At 47.0% G+C, this 14,765-nt stretch overlaps 1 protein-coding gene across 1 annotated transcript in view; it reads right to left on the minus strand.

The window, feature by feature from the left end:
* Window positions 1-322: 322 nt before the first annotated feature.
* Window positions 323-14,765, minus strand: part of fndc3ba (fibronectin type III domain containing 3Ba) — a 58,236-nt gene continuing 43,793 nt past the window's right edge. The window contains exons 17-26 of the mRNA XM_067242535.1: window positions 14,383-14,501; window positions 13,713-13,818; window positions 13,157-13,329; window positions 12,367-12,480; window positions 11,528-11,677; window positions 10,183-10,451; window positions 8,292-8,516; window positions 3,762-3,928; window positions 3,330-3,457; window positions 323-1,715 (exon numbers count right to left, since the gene is read on the minus strand). Of these exons, the coding sequence (XP_067098636.1) occupies window positions 1,404-1,715; window positions 3,330-3,457; window positions 3,762-3,928; window positions 8,292-8,516; window positions 10,183-10,451; window positions 11,528-11,677; window positions 12,367-12,480; window positions 13,157-13,329; window positions 13,713-13,818; window positions 14,383-14,501 (1,763 nt within the window). The 3' untranslated portion in view covers window positions 323-1,403. The remainder of the gene's footprint in view (window positions 1,716-3,329; window positions 3,458-3,761; window positions 3,929-8,291; window positions 8,517-10,182; window positions 10,452-11,527; window positions 11,678-12,366; window positions 12,481-13,156; window positions 13,330-13,712; window positions 13,819-14,382; window positions 14,502-14,765) is intronic.

A 14,765-nucleotide genomic window follows, 5' to 3' on the forward strand; every position in this document is an offset into this window, starting at 1 on the left:
TAATTACTGACGGAGCAGGTGAGCGGAGGAGAGATAGGAGGAGGAACAAAGGAACCTTTAGATATGGACATCCAGTCACACAGAGGCAGAGCTAACTGTCGCCAAACTGCAGCTTCACAATACTGCACTGAGGTGACACTAACAGCTAGCTGTTGGCTAACGCTACTCGGGCTAACACACATTAGAGAGTGGGGGCAGAAGGGTTGAGGGGTGGGGGGGCATTTAAAGCAATAAAACTGCCAGGCACAGACCACCATCACCACCCGTCCCCCTCCCTTCCCCCAGCGCCCCCCCACCTCTCCTCCCACCACATACATCCAATCACAAACTCAGCCCGCTTTCCGTTGGATAGCTGGGAGTAGTAAGGACCAATCACTAACTTCTGATCTGAGGTCAGACTGTACCCCTCCCAACATTACTTTAGGGTGGAGGGGGCTTACGGGCTGGGCTGATCTAGGATCGGTTAGTGTTAGTCCTGGATCTGTGCACCAAGTATAGACTCCTCCCTTTCACGTTGTACTTAACATCACTTATATCACATAGCCTTTACAGCATCTTAGATATTTGATATATATAGCTTTATATATATATGTGTGTGTGTATTGTATATATATTAGAAAACGGCTTCCATTCTTTCTTAGATATAAAATAACAGGATAGCAGCATCTTACACCACGCATGGATAGTATCGCTTTGGTAGCTGAATGGTAAAGGCAGAAGATGAGGAACTTGTTTCTTAGAGTAGACATGTACAGGAAGTGTAAAAAAAAAAGTGTACGAGTGTGTCCATGTCTAAGTATGTGTGTGTTTGTTTGTCTGTCTGTCTCTGTGTCTGTGTGTGAAAGCAGGTAAAGACAGGTACCAGATGGATGCAGGGGAGTGAAGCTGCAAAGCCTACATTGGAATATGGCTGAATGATTAAAGACTGCAGCAGTAACACAAATAAAACAAGGAAAGGCATCGACAGTCCAAGAAAAATACACTTTGTCTAATCAAATATGTACGGTATGTTTAAAATAATACAAAATCTAAACATGCAAGTCAGTTTGAGGAACTCCTGCGTCGCTCACAGCTAGTTAAGGCTTAATAATGAGTTTGCTTTCCCATGGAGAAGAGGTCAAACAGGGCTTACCTTTTCCACATATCCTCAACGTTAGAGACAGACACGAACACAACCACAACAGAGATAGACGGAGAGATGGGGAAAAGTAGGAAGGAGATAAAAAGAGGAAAGCTTCGAGTAGATATCTGGACTACAAAGTGTCCGTAGCGTTAAAAGTACATCTCAAGTGTTTTCTTTTTTTTTTCATTTGTTTGTGTGTTCCTCTCTCTCTCTCTCTCTCTCTTGTCGTTTTTTTGTGTTGGTTTGTTGGTTTCTCTTTTCTATCCTAGAGTACACTCCCTCACTTCATGAAGAAGTACTGAAGCAGGAAAGCCATGAGGACGGCCAGGGCGGCAAAGACGCATACAATCAGCGCGGCGAAACGCTCGTCGCTCCACGCCAGGCCCGACCCTCTCCCCGTGTCCACGGCGCCGGCCTCCCCCGGTGAGGCTGTCTCCAGGCGACGCAGGGTGAACAGGGTGGAGGGGCTCAGAGGGCCGCACAGTTCCTGACACGTATCCTGGCAACGACGGCAGGCGCCGACGCGGAAACGGTAGTCTGTGTTGCCTTGGAGGCCGGAGATGTGAAACACGCCCTCCTCTCCCTTAAATACCTGTGGAACAAAGGTAAGGGAGAGTTTGATTGGAGGAGTGTGGAATCAAGTCTTCTGTTCCTAAGCAAATACGTTCTCAAGCATTAAACGTCAGAACCAGCAAAAACGTCTTATTAGAAATGGTGTCGACTCTTCCTAACTTAATCCTTTTTAAACCATTCGTCCAAGTTAAACCTGCAGGCGTTTTCATGTTGATTTGTCCCAAAATGACGCAATTAACATTGCACAGTTTGTCGATTCTCCACTCCCGTAATGTGACAGTTTAGAAGCCATAGATAAAGAAGAAAAAACATATAAATACTGTCAAATAAAAGGAATTCAGAAACTGGATTAGTTTGAGGTCATTCATTGGTAACCCTTATTTAATAGACCACTCAATCATTCTTATCAGTGCGCCCACAAATACACACGCTTGTGCTTGCATCCACATACACACACAATCAAATTCGCACACACACAAATGCACAGACGTTTTGTGTCCTGTGGGGATATGAGAGTGTGGAGATGACAGCAGACACTAACACTCTGCTCCATCACTGACAAACACCACGGAGCCCCTCAGGGGGCTGGAGTTAGTCAAAACCAATTCTAGACATATTGCAATCACGTTTGTGTGTGTGTGTTTACATTAGTATTGGCTCTCTAAGCTCCCCTGTTGCTATTCTATATTTCCAAAATGAAATGATCCCCTCTAAGTGTAACGTGCGTGTGTATGAGTGTGCCCTTGTGTGCACGTTTGTGTGTAAGTAGGAGTGTGCGCTTGTGTACATGGAAAGAAGCATGTGCATACGTAGTGTTTGTGTGTGAGTGTGTGTTTATGTGAGTGTGTGTGTGTGAGTGTGAGTGTGTGTTTATGTGAGTGTGTGTGTGAGTGTGTGTCTGTGTGTGAGTGTGAGTGTTTGTGTGTGAGTGTGTGTTTCTGTGAGTGTGTGTGTGAGTGTGTGTTTATGTGAGTGTGTGTGTGAGTGTGTGTTTATGTGAGTGTGTGTGTGAGTGTATTTATGTGAGTGTGTGTGTGAGTGTGTGTTTATGTGAGTGTGTGTGTGTGCGTGTGTGAGTGTGTGTGTGAGTGTCTGTGCGTTCTGCTGTGACAGAACGCCCTTCAGCCCTTTCTGCTGCCAAAGACCTGCTCCTCTCCACACTTCCTCTTATTACTACTTTCCTCATATTAACTCTCAGTGAGACACTTAAGCAACAGGTGGAATTCATAACCGCTTCTTATTCAAATTCACACGTACATACACACACTTTGCCCTTCCTTCGGTGTTGGCAGTGGCTACCTCCTATTTCTCTCTAATTTAATATCACTGAGCAAAACAATTATTGAGACAAATCTGCAGCTGCCATCCTAGCAAGACACACTCCCAAAATGTACACTGACAGCAAAACCTTCAAAATGTCAATCGTCTCAGAGCGCTAATTCTCATTAAAATATATCAATCCTGTCAATAAGAAGTGCTACCAAGAGAACAGATTGAGTTTTCTGTGTGTGTGTGTTACAGAGAGAGGCTAATGGATAAAAACATATTTTTACTTTCTTCTTCCTTAAAAGTAAATTGGCGAGTGTGTCTGCACGTTTGCATGCATGTGTGTGTGTGTGTCCAGGTAGCTCACCTGTTTGTACTCAGACTCTCGTCCCACAAGAACCTGCAGCACGTAGCTGACAGGGTCTCCTCTCATTGGTGCAATGGTCTCCCATGTGACCTCACACACGTTACCCTCCATCTGATGCACTTTGGGAGCTGTAGGCAGAGGGGCACAGTTCATTGATATAATTCACAGCCAAACGCTATATCTTGCGCAGCCTATGCGGACAGTATCTTTTTCTTTTTCACACATAAAAAATATCCCTATTTTGGTCTTATATCTGTCTCTCGCTCTTCCTCTCTCTCAGTCACCATCTTTACATTTATATGTTATTCGTGTTGCAGATGCTTTCATCCGAGCAACATATAAACAGCGCCTACATAGAAAGCATCTCTCTCTCCATCACCCCCAACAACCCAGCAGGACGCACACACACGCACGTCCCTGCCCCCAGTGTACCTCTGAGCGGGGGGGGCACAGCCTTGCTGGTGGTGAAGGTGTGCGTGTCAGAGGGGGAGCCCTCCCCGGCCGCGCTCACAGCCTGGATCCGGAAACTGTAGCTGCTGGACTCCGTCAGGCGCTGTACCTTGTAGGTGTGGCTGGAGCCGTGGTAGATGGGCACAAACCTGGAGGGAGGGAGGGGATTTTTTTACGAATTCAATGACCAAACTTTGGTATTCCAATGGTTCTATGCGTGTGCGTGTTTATCTGTTTAGTTTCTAATTGTGTATTATAATAATTGTACTAATGAAGGAATTATTTAGATGATTTAGAGAAAGAAACACGGACAGACAGGGACAAGCAAACTGTGGTGAGGTGAAGGCTTCATCTACATAGGAAGTAACCAGCTGTTACCCTGCGGCTGACACCTCTTAGCGCAATGCTGTAGCGTACCCTATTCCCAGGCATACAAATGCCCACAAGGTTTTTCTGTATGGCCCTTGATAAACATCAGCAGTGGTACATAAGTGATGGCATGGAGAAAAGTTGGGGTGGATAAATGAACGGTAGGCTTGCTACTTCATGCTAGACTACACCACTTATTCAGCCTAACTGAGAGCGCAAAAATACAATTGAACATGCTTTAACTACGGCTGTGAGCACACCTCACCACAACAACAATCAAGGGAAACATCCTGATATCGCCATGGTTATCCATTTAGACTTGGGTAGCAGAGCATATTCTGGTATGCTTGTCTCCTTCATCACCTCCTGCTGAACTGGGATGCTGTCCTATTCAACTGATGTTCCCATTTTCAGCAACGTTGTCATCTTGTTTGTGTGTGTGTGTGTTTGTGTGTGTGTGTGTGTGTGCACGCGCGCGTGTGTAGCGCTGTTCACTAATCATAAATGATGACCCTCGTTATGTTGTTGACAGGACAGAATGGCCAGGTCAATTAACACACATTTAGTGTCAGCACCTGCGATAAACAAACTCTCTCATACACACACACACACACACACACATACACACACACACACACACACACACAAAGACAACAACATTGCTGAAAATGGGAACATCAACAGCATCACGACAGTAGGAAGAGGGAGGTGACAGAGATACCAGAGGTGAGGATGTGGAGCCGTAGGGTTTGTTTAGGTGTGTGTGTGTCTGTGTCTGTGCTGAGTAAGCCTCAGACAAAAGGCAACAAGGAAAAAAGGGGTGGACAGAGAGACAGAAAAGGGGAAAAGTGGATGAGAGGACCATGGAGAGAGAGAAAGAGGAAGAGAAGCAAAACCCAGAAGCAGGATGGGAGGACATCAGAGAGTGACAGGAAAGTCCGCAAACACTGGGACTCGGCTTGAAAGAAAGGAGGGAGGAGAAAGGAGGGAGGAGAGAAGGTAGACGAGCAGGAGGGTCGTACTGGAGACCTGTTCTACGGCTGCGACCTTGCTTCCGAGCACGGAGGGAGTGAGGGAAGGCAGGCAGGGAGAGAAAAAGAGGGCTGGGGAGAGGAGAGCTCTGTCCCAGGCGTGTCTGCTGGGATGTGGCGGAAATCCCAAAGTGAATCAGGAGGAGCGGCAGCCCAGCCTTGCTTCTCCGAGAAGGTCATTGGACCAAAATGAAATATTCAATGAGGTAATGCCATTGGAAGTGGGACATCTGATATCCATGTGTTTCTCCCCCAGGTCTCCTCCACCCCTCTCCACCCTCCCCCTTCATCCCACTCTGCTCTCCTCTCCCCCACCCTTCCCTTTTCATCCCTCTCCCAACCCTCCTTGCCTCCACACGACCCTACCTCTCCCACCCCTCTTTCTCCACACGCCACTCCCCCTCCTCCTTCCCTCTCCTTCCTGCCCCCTTTCCCCCGGTCTTCCTCCGCCTCTCGATGAGGTCCACCTCTATTTGCATCCTAGTCTCTGGTTACCATGGCACTGTCCATTAATACAATCCCAGGTAATCCTGTGTAATGGGCTCCATTTACGTGCGCTGGGGGAAAGGAGATTCTATGGACGCGGGGGAGAGAGATGCGATGCTTCCAGTTCATCCATTTAGCTGAGATGAAGCCCCTCTTCCTAGTGACCACCATGTTTGTGTGTGTGTGTGTATGCGTGTGTAAGTGCTGTATATTCGTATCAGTTCTACACACATGCCACCCCAAGATCCAGCCAGGCAGCCAGACACATGGCTCTTTTTGCAGCCTAATGCATCGACACCCCCTCACTTCAATACAGCAGGGGGCTGGTATGAATCAAAGCCATCACCAGTAATCCAACCAGCTCTCAGACTAATATATAGCTATTACTGAGCTGTTCTGTTACTGAGCTGTTCTGTTACTAAGCTGTTCTATTACTGAGCTGTTCTGTTACTGAACTGTTCTATTACTGAGCTGTTCTGTTACTGAGCTGTTCTGTTACTGAACTGTTCTATTACTGAGCTGTTCTGTTACTGAGCTGTTCTGTTACTAAGCTGTTCTATTACTGAGCTGTTCTATTACTGAGCTGTTCTGTTACTGAACTGTTCTATTACTGAGCTGTTCTGTTACTGAGCTGTTCTGTTACTTAGCTGTTCTGTTACTGAACTGTTCTATTACCGAGCTGTTCTGTCACTGAGCTGTTCTGTTACTGAGCTGTTCTGTAACTGAACTGTTCTATTACTGAGCTGTTCTGTCACTGAACTGTTCTGTTACTGAGTGGTTCTGTTACTGAACTGTTCTATTAGTGAGCTGTTCTATTACTGAACTGTTCTATTACTGAACTGTTCTGTTACTGAGCTGTTCTATTACTGAACTGTTCTATTAGTGAGCTGTTCTATTAGTGAGCTGTTCTATCACTGAACTGTTCTATTACTGAACTGTTCTATTACTGAACAGGTCGATTAGTGAGCTGTTCTATTAGTGAGCTGTTCTATTAATGAGCTGTTCTATTACTGAACTGTTCTATTACTGAACTGTTCTATTACTTAACGGGTCGATTAGTGAACTGTTCTGTTACTGAGCTGTTCTATTACTGAACTGTTCTATTAGTGAGCTGTTCTATTAGTGAACTGTTCTATTACTGAGCTGTTCTATTACTGAACTGTTCTATTACTGAGCTGTTCTATTAATGAGCTTTTCTATTACTGAGCTGTCAGCAACACCAACCATCTGCCGCCTACAGTTCTCTGCAGTGCTTAATTTGTAAAGTGGGAGGTCCCGGAGCGCAAAGGGGGGTGGATCCGGCGACTCAAAATGGGGGTTGGAGGTAACGGAACAAAAAATAATAATACACTGCCAACGTAGCTTCTCTGACCAAAAAACCTAAACAACTCTGTGTGTACACCACGGCAATGTTTATTTTAATTTCACAACATGCACTGTATGGGTGCAAAATGTAAAAAAAAAATACACTGCAACAATCGTTTTTACAAGCAGCAATTATCCATCGGACTATTAACTGCTGTTTCCACCGTGGACTCCACATACTTGATCGACGGAAACAATTTTTGCTTGCTTGGGATCCAACTGGCCAGCGTATTTGAAAAAGTTGAGCAAACTTTGTTGTCTTTTTGACATTTTTCCCCAGGAGGGAACGAGGCTAACAGCTAGCCTACTCAACCAGCACAAGCACAAGTGTCACTTGAAGTCCCTTCCCTCTGTCTTACCCTGAAAATTCACCTCAAAATGAAAAATGTTGTGGAACTTCAATGTGGAATAAAGACTAACAAAGAGATAACATAATTGAACACTACACAAATAGTATTATTTTTTTTTCATTTAGGCAAATAATTTTTCATAGGATCCAGTAAAAAAGGGTCCGGATCCAACATCGAACACGGCTCAAATTAAGTCCTGGTTCTCTGGACGAAGAGAGGGGTGCCCCTTAAACCTGTCACCCCAACACTGGGAACAAGCCACTGTGCAGAGACATTACATCACTAAAACTCATTCTCATGTTCCTCCTCTACTCCTCTGTCTCCATCTTCGCCCACCCCCCCCCCCTTCTCTCTCTCCTTCTGATCACTTAGCATCAGTTTGTCTCGCTTAATACATATTAATATAATAGAATCCTCCTCCACCCTCCACTGGCTTTCTCTCTGTGTCTGTCTCACTTACTCTTTCTCTCTCTCTGCTTCCTCCATCTCTCTCCCCCTCCCCCTCTCCCTCTCTCCCTCTCTCTCTCTCTCTGTGTCATGTCCTGTCTAATGAAAAGACAGCAGGGTTGATGAATTCATGCTCTTATTAGGTTCACTCCAACCGCTCTCACCGTGAGATCCCTCTGGAACATCTAGTTACTGCTGTACCCGCACACACACACAAATACACACCCACAAATACACACCCACAAACGTGGAGTTAAAAAGAAAACGAGTGTGTGCCCATGGTGAGAGAACTGGCTCTCTCATGTCCCTGGCTGGAACACGAGAGAGTTGGAGGTCGACCATTGGAACTGCACAACCACGGACCTTCCCCAGCGAGCTGGAGTTCTAGAACTCTCCAGAGGCGTGGGTTGCGGGTTTCTAAAGCTAGTTCTGAGCAGGGTTTCCAGGTAGGGTGACGAGCATACCTGTGGTTCTTGTCCTCCATCTGCAGAGTGTAGACCGTGTCGTCTGCCAGCAGAGCGCGTGTGTGTGTGTTGCCGGGGTTCTCGCCCCACTTCAGCTTCAGGCTTTGGGGGCCCGCTGCGGAACATTCCAGAGGGGGAGGGGCTGGGGGAAGGGGGCGTGTCCTTGCCAGCAGGGGCGGGCTCAAGGGGCTGCAGCCAATCGCGTTTACCGCCTGTATCTGCACGCTAAAATGCAAAGAGAGAACAAGACAGAGAGTTGGGAGGTATGTGTGTATGCAATGTTGTGGCAGGTTTCTATCCCCCTGCTCCCCCTATCTCTTCCTTCCTCTCCTCCCCTTCTTTCTCTCCTCTTCTCCTCCTCGAGAGAAGGGGTTGTTGTTTTTTACCTTTTACATTTGGTCATTTAGTCATTTTTCTTTTCCTCCTCCCCTTCCATCTCTCCTCCCCCTCCCTCTCTCTTCCCCTTTTTTTCTCCCCCCCCACCTCCTTGTATGAGGGGCTGTTGTGCCAGCTCCCCACCTCCACCCTCTCCTTCTAGGAACTGCCACAGTCTAATTGGCTGATTCATCAATTAGCCAAAAGAAACCACTAGCACTGTCTACTGTCTGACATTTGAACAAGCACACACACCATAACCTTTCGGTTACAACACATGCTGTTACACACGCACACACTTCGAAACACACACACGCGCGCAAGGGCAGATGCATTTGAGTGCACACAGAAACACACACACAGACACTCACAAACACATCATCGCAGGAAAGCACATGGAAACACACTCACACTTTCTGAAGGACAAACTGTTACCTTTCACTGCTAACCTTTTCTGTTATTATAATACTACATATGCACACACCAACACACAAGACTAGCTCCATCTGTCAGTGTGGTAATTAGTTACACATGGAGCGACAATGGTGGGGTGGTTTAGAGAGACAGAGATGAGAAAGGGGGAGATGGAGAGAGGGGGACAGGGAGAGTCTGTGTGTGTGTGTGTGTTTGAGTGTGTTTGTTTAATACTGTGGTAGATGGAGAAGGTGTATTCTGTATCAAATAATGAGATCAGCTCTTGTGTTTCTCTTTTCTTTCCATCTACAGCACAAAACTGAGTCTGAGATGCAGAGGAACTTTCAGAAGAAGCAGCTCTACGACCATCTTCTCTCTCTCTCGGTTTCTCTCTCCCTTCCTCGCTCTCAATCTTTCTCTCTTCTACTCTCTCGCACTCTCTGTCGATCGCTGTCCTTTTCACTCTCTCTAATCAACACAATCATCATCAATCACACACACACATCCACGCACACACACACACACACACACACACGGTAAACAAACCACTTCAAACCATGAAGAAGAAGTACTGAGATCACATCTTTTCTGAAACACACAAACTAATGCTTGTATTTGGAAAGGTTCCTGTAAATATGGATTGCAATTACCTACATCCTACAAACACACACACACACAAGCACAGGTGCAAACACATCCAAGCTCCATCAGTCCATTCAGTGGGTAGTGTTCCCTGTTTTGTAAAAGAGGGACATGAGGACCGTAACCACAAACACAATGAAGTTGTAAGCTACCTCTCCCTACGCTGAAACACAACACACACAAAGTCTCACCCACACCACCTATTCCGATTTGTAGAAGCACACACACTCTCACACACAGGCTGATGATGAGTAGTGGTTGTTTACTGTTGATGCACCTTATCGGCGATGCATTTATAAGCGCTTCTCTTTCTCTCTTACTCTCACTTTTTCTCTATAAAACGCTTTCTTTTGTATGTGTATTTTTGCGTGCGTGTTTATTTACGTTTGTGTGTGTGCGTATTCATGTTCGTGTGTGTGTGCGTGTATTTATTTTTGTGGATGTGTGCGCATGTGCGTACCTGTACTCGCTGTCTGGTTGCAGGTCCGTAATAAGGTGAGAAGTTCCCGTCTCCACGGTGATTGTCTGCTCATTGAGGGTGATGATGTAAGAGGTCATCTCTTCTCCATTGTTGTTTGGCTCCTCCCATTTGAGGAAAAGGCAGGTGGACGGGGAGTGGCCTAACTCTGAGGGGTTGTGGGAGAGGGTGGAAACCGGGTCTGGACTGGTCGGTGGGGTCTGGAAGCACACCTGTTCACTGTAGGGCCCCGCCCCTGCCTGATTCACAGCCTGTGAGAGAGAGAGAGAGAGAGAGAGAGAGAGAGAGAGAGAGAGAGAGAGAGAGAGAGAGAGAGAGAGAGAGAGAGAGAGAGAGAGAGAGAGAAAGCTTATTATATATATACTACCTTTCATACACAAGGTCACGTAGTGCTTCACAAAGTAAAACTGTTAGATAAAAGGTAAAACCCATTCATTTCCAGTAATAACATTTAATAACATAAAGTTTAGCACTGAAGTGTTACATATTGAAATTGCCTCTGTATCACACAGAGGCCGTCCCCCAAGTAGCTGTAGGTTAAGGTTGATGGACTAGGCATTGAACTATCATGGATGTCTGACGTGAAATCAAGATGAATGACTAAGACAATGACACACTGCGCAGTTAATCACACACACAGGCACACTCCACACAGTCTCACACACACCCCAACACACACATACATACACCCACACACACCCACACCCACATCAGTGTGTGTGTCCTGCCTGTCCTCTGATTCCGGTTACATAAAGCTTATAAATGAGCTCATAAACACAGCCATAAACGTTCCAGTTAAACTACACATCAGTCTTAGGGCAGGACAGGGTCCTGACAAAGGAATGGGTGTGTAGGTGTGTGTGTGTGTTTGTGAGAGAGAGAGACAGAAAGAGAGAGACAGGGAGAGAGTTAGGAAGAAAAATGTCATGTTTACCCTTCTAGGTAGGTTAGGTAATATACCTAGGTATTATAAAGTGAATATACTAACCTCAAACTTGAATCAATCTTAAAATGACCTTACCTCTTTTCCGTGTATGTGTGCGTGTGTATGTGTGCTGGTAAACAAAGGACATTTTCAATTTTGGAATTGAAGATTTACATTTTCTTGGTCATCACAAGTCAAGTGATATTTCTAGGGGGTTCTAGGTTAGAATCACATGGGTTGGGGAGTTAAGGGGATAGGAGTTAAGGATAGTGTTAGGAGCTAGGGTTAAGTTTAGGGATCAGTTATGGTTAGAGTTAGGAAAAACAGGATTTTGAACCTGACTGAATTGTGCGTCCCATGACGAACAGCCACACCAACGTGTGTGTAGGTGTGTGTGTGTACCTGTAGCCTACAGCAGTACTGAGTAGCAGGAGTCAGCTCCGACAGCTCACACTGTGTTGCGCTCCCACAGTAGACAACATCCATGGCCGTGTCCTCCCTCGCCCACTCCAGACGATACTCCGAGATGTCGGAGCCAGAACCTTCCGGGCTCTACGGAACACGACGACACAAGAACTTAAAACACACATGGCAGAACCCTGTATCTGTACAGAACACGCGAGAGTACACGACGACTCGGAACACGGTAGAAAGAAGATGACACACCAGGATTTAGGACATCGGAGAACAACAGGAGACTCTCTCCTACTAAGCAAGGAGAGCAGATCAGCAGGTGAGGGGATAGGTTTAAGAAACACCAGGCCCTCACATCCAATCTCTGCCTGGAGAGCTCAGGGGGAGGTCATCCGGGGACAGGATGAACAATAAGGGGATTGTGGCAACTCGAAAGGGAATGAGAAGCCCGGCTTAGGGGCCGGGCTAGCCAATCAGCAGCCTGTCTCATCTCCGAAAGCGGGGGTGGAGTGGGGCTGTGTCATCATCAACAGGTGAAGGACAGAGGAAGAGGATCTCATGGCCTCCCCCTCTTCTCTCTCCTGGCTTCCTCTTCTCTCCCTATCCTCCTCTCCCTCTCCCCCCTCTTTCTTCCTCTCCACCTGAAGTGTTCTGTGTACCGTGAAAGGGCTTGTTCTCGGAAGGTTTCTTGTCTATTGTCTGCCTTTTGATATCAAGGGGACTTACATAATGCCTTTGTTAACCCTGGTGGATTCGAGAACCCCTTGTACACGTCTCTGCGTGTGTCTATCCATATGTGTGTATGCATGTGTGCGTGTGGGTCTTACCTCCCAGTTGAGTGTTATGCAGGTGTTGTTGGTGAGGGTGACGACGGGCGCCACACACTGGCCAGGAGGACCTGCTGCAGTCGTCACCTCCGCAGGCTCAGAGTACTCCCCGAACTGTGTGAACGCACGCAAGCACGCACACCACACACACACACACACACACATATGCACACACACACACGCACAACACACACACATATGCACACACACACCACACACATATATATGCACACACACACATATGCACACACCCAACACACACAAACACACAACACACACAAAAAGATCAAGTCGTTTGTCTGGGACAATAGAAACTCCAAATGGGAAGCATTAGAGCCATAGATAACCACAACAGATTGGTGGAAGGGTATGTTCTGCTTCCAGGATAATCACTGTCCTGCTGGGACACTGCAATTGTTTGTCTCACTCTCTTGTTTTGAAGGTTTTCTTTTACCCTCCCAATGTCTGTCTGTGTGTGTCTGTGTGTGTGAGAGAGCGTGTGTGTGTGTAAAAGACTGTGTTAGAGTGTGTGTGTGTGTGTGTGTGTGTGTGTGTGTCTGCTGTTCAGACAGCCTGTCTGAATGCTAACCAGGTCTGAGTGGTTCAGTCTGGTCCCAGAAACTGGCTGATAAACCAATCGAATAAGAAGGAGAATGAACACTTCTATGGCCTGTCAGTCTATCTGCTTGCCTGCCACCAAGAACTGAGAATGTCTACACGTGCATTTGTGTCTATGCAAACGTGTGCGTGTGTGCGCGCTCACGCGTGTGCATACGTGTGCACATCTCACCCCAGCCTCGTTGGCGGCTCGCAGTCGGAAGCTGTAGGTGGCTCCGGGCAGCAGCCTACCCACGGTGCACTGCAGCTCCTTCCCCTGGTACTCCTCCCGGGGCTCGCCCTCTCCCTCGCTCATCTCCAAACTGAACACACACTCCTCGCACACACCCTCGGAGACGGGGGAGTCTGGGGGGGGGGGGGGGGAGAAGGGTGGGAGGGAGTCAACATGTCAGTGTGTGTGTGTTTTTTTTGTTGACTCTGTCAGATCAGCCACGCACGCGGGGAGGCTTGGCTTGGCAGAGGGCCTGGCTAAGAGCAGACGAGCTAATGCTAACGAGCTCTAATGGAGCCGCATTAGCCAGAGTTAGCGTCTGATTATGCTGCATTCGGGCTGAATTTAGAGGAAGAAATTTGCTTCGATTAGAGCTGGCTCGTGTGAAGCAGAGAAGAGCCAGAGGTTGTTTTAACCTAGTTTAGCCAAGCTGTCCGCCATCCGAACAACACTGCATGTCACCCTGTGTGTGTGTGTGTGTGTGTGTGTGTGTGTGTGTGTGTGTGCATGCACTCACCCCATTCTAACTGCACTTCCTTGTGTTTGGCTTTACCCACAATCCTTGGTGGCTGACAGGGTCCAGGTGGAACACTTAGTGTGCGGAGTGGAACACTCACGGTACACTGTGGCACACAGAGACACACGAGAACTTGACAGGACTGACGGGAAGCATCTTACATTGTACAGTGGGTTTTCCATGACAGCGGCCAGCAATCAAATATAAGTACAGGGACATTGGAATTATTTGATGCTTCTCCTCTTGACCGTTTCCTAGCGGCCTGTCTAAACCTATCATAAATATGTCATGAAAATGTCCTGTTTGCCATACATGTTGTCCCACATGTAAGATATATGATCAATGTTCATGACAGCTAGGTGAAGAAACCTGATGATTTGTGTCTTTTCCATGGAATAGAGAGAATGAAAAACAGAGGAGCAGAGAGGATCATGGGAAAAAGAACCCAGAGGAGCAGAGAGGATCATGGGAAAAAGAACCCAGAAGCAGAGAGGATCATGGGAAAAAGAACCCAGAGGAGCAGAGAGGATCATGGGAAAAAGAACCCAGAAGCAGATAGGATCATGGGGAAAAGAACACGGAGGAGCAGAGAGGATCATGGGGAAAAAGCACCCAGAAGCAGAGAGGATCATGTTGACCAGGAGAGAGGGAGAAAGGGCTGAGGTGTTACCTGGCTGTGGCCCCCGGTGCTGATGCTACACACACGCAGGCGATAGGACGTCCCGGGGGTCAGACGCTCACACACACACTCTGTCGCTGGCCCGCTGTAGGCCACCTCCCACTGGCCCGCTGGGCAGGGAGAAAAGACATGTTACACAACACAACACACGCAGGCTCACACACACACACGCCACACACTTACACAATCTCACACACACACCACGCACTTACACACACACAATGATTTTGTGACGCTTTGTATGACCTCGTGTTTAAGACCATTGTGTTCCTTTCATGTGTTCCATTCATATAATTTAAAGTGTGCATTCCATGAGTGGTAGCTATTATCTTTGGACTGAAAAGCATTTATATCATTTATGACTAAACACTTTG

Source organism: Osmerus mordax, chromosome 9 (genome assembly GCF_038355195.1).
Source record: "Osmerus mordax isolate fOsmMor3 chromosome 9, fOsmMor3.pri, whole genome shotgun sequence".
NCBI classification, from domain to species: domain Eukaryota; kingdom Metazoa; phylum Chordata; class Actinopteri; order Osmeriformes; family Osmeridae; genus Osmerus; species Osmerus mordax.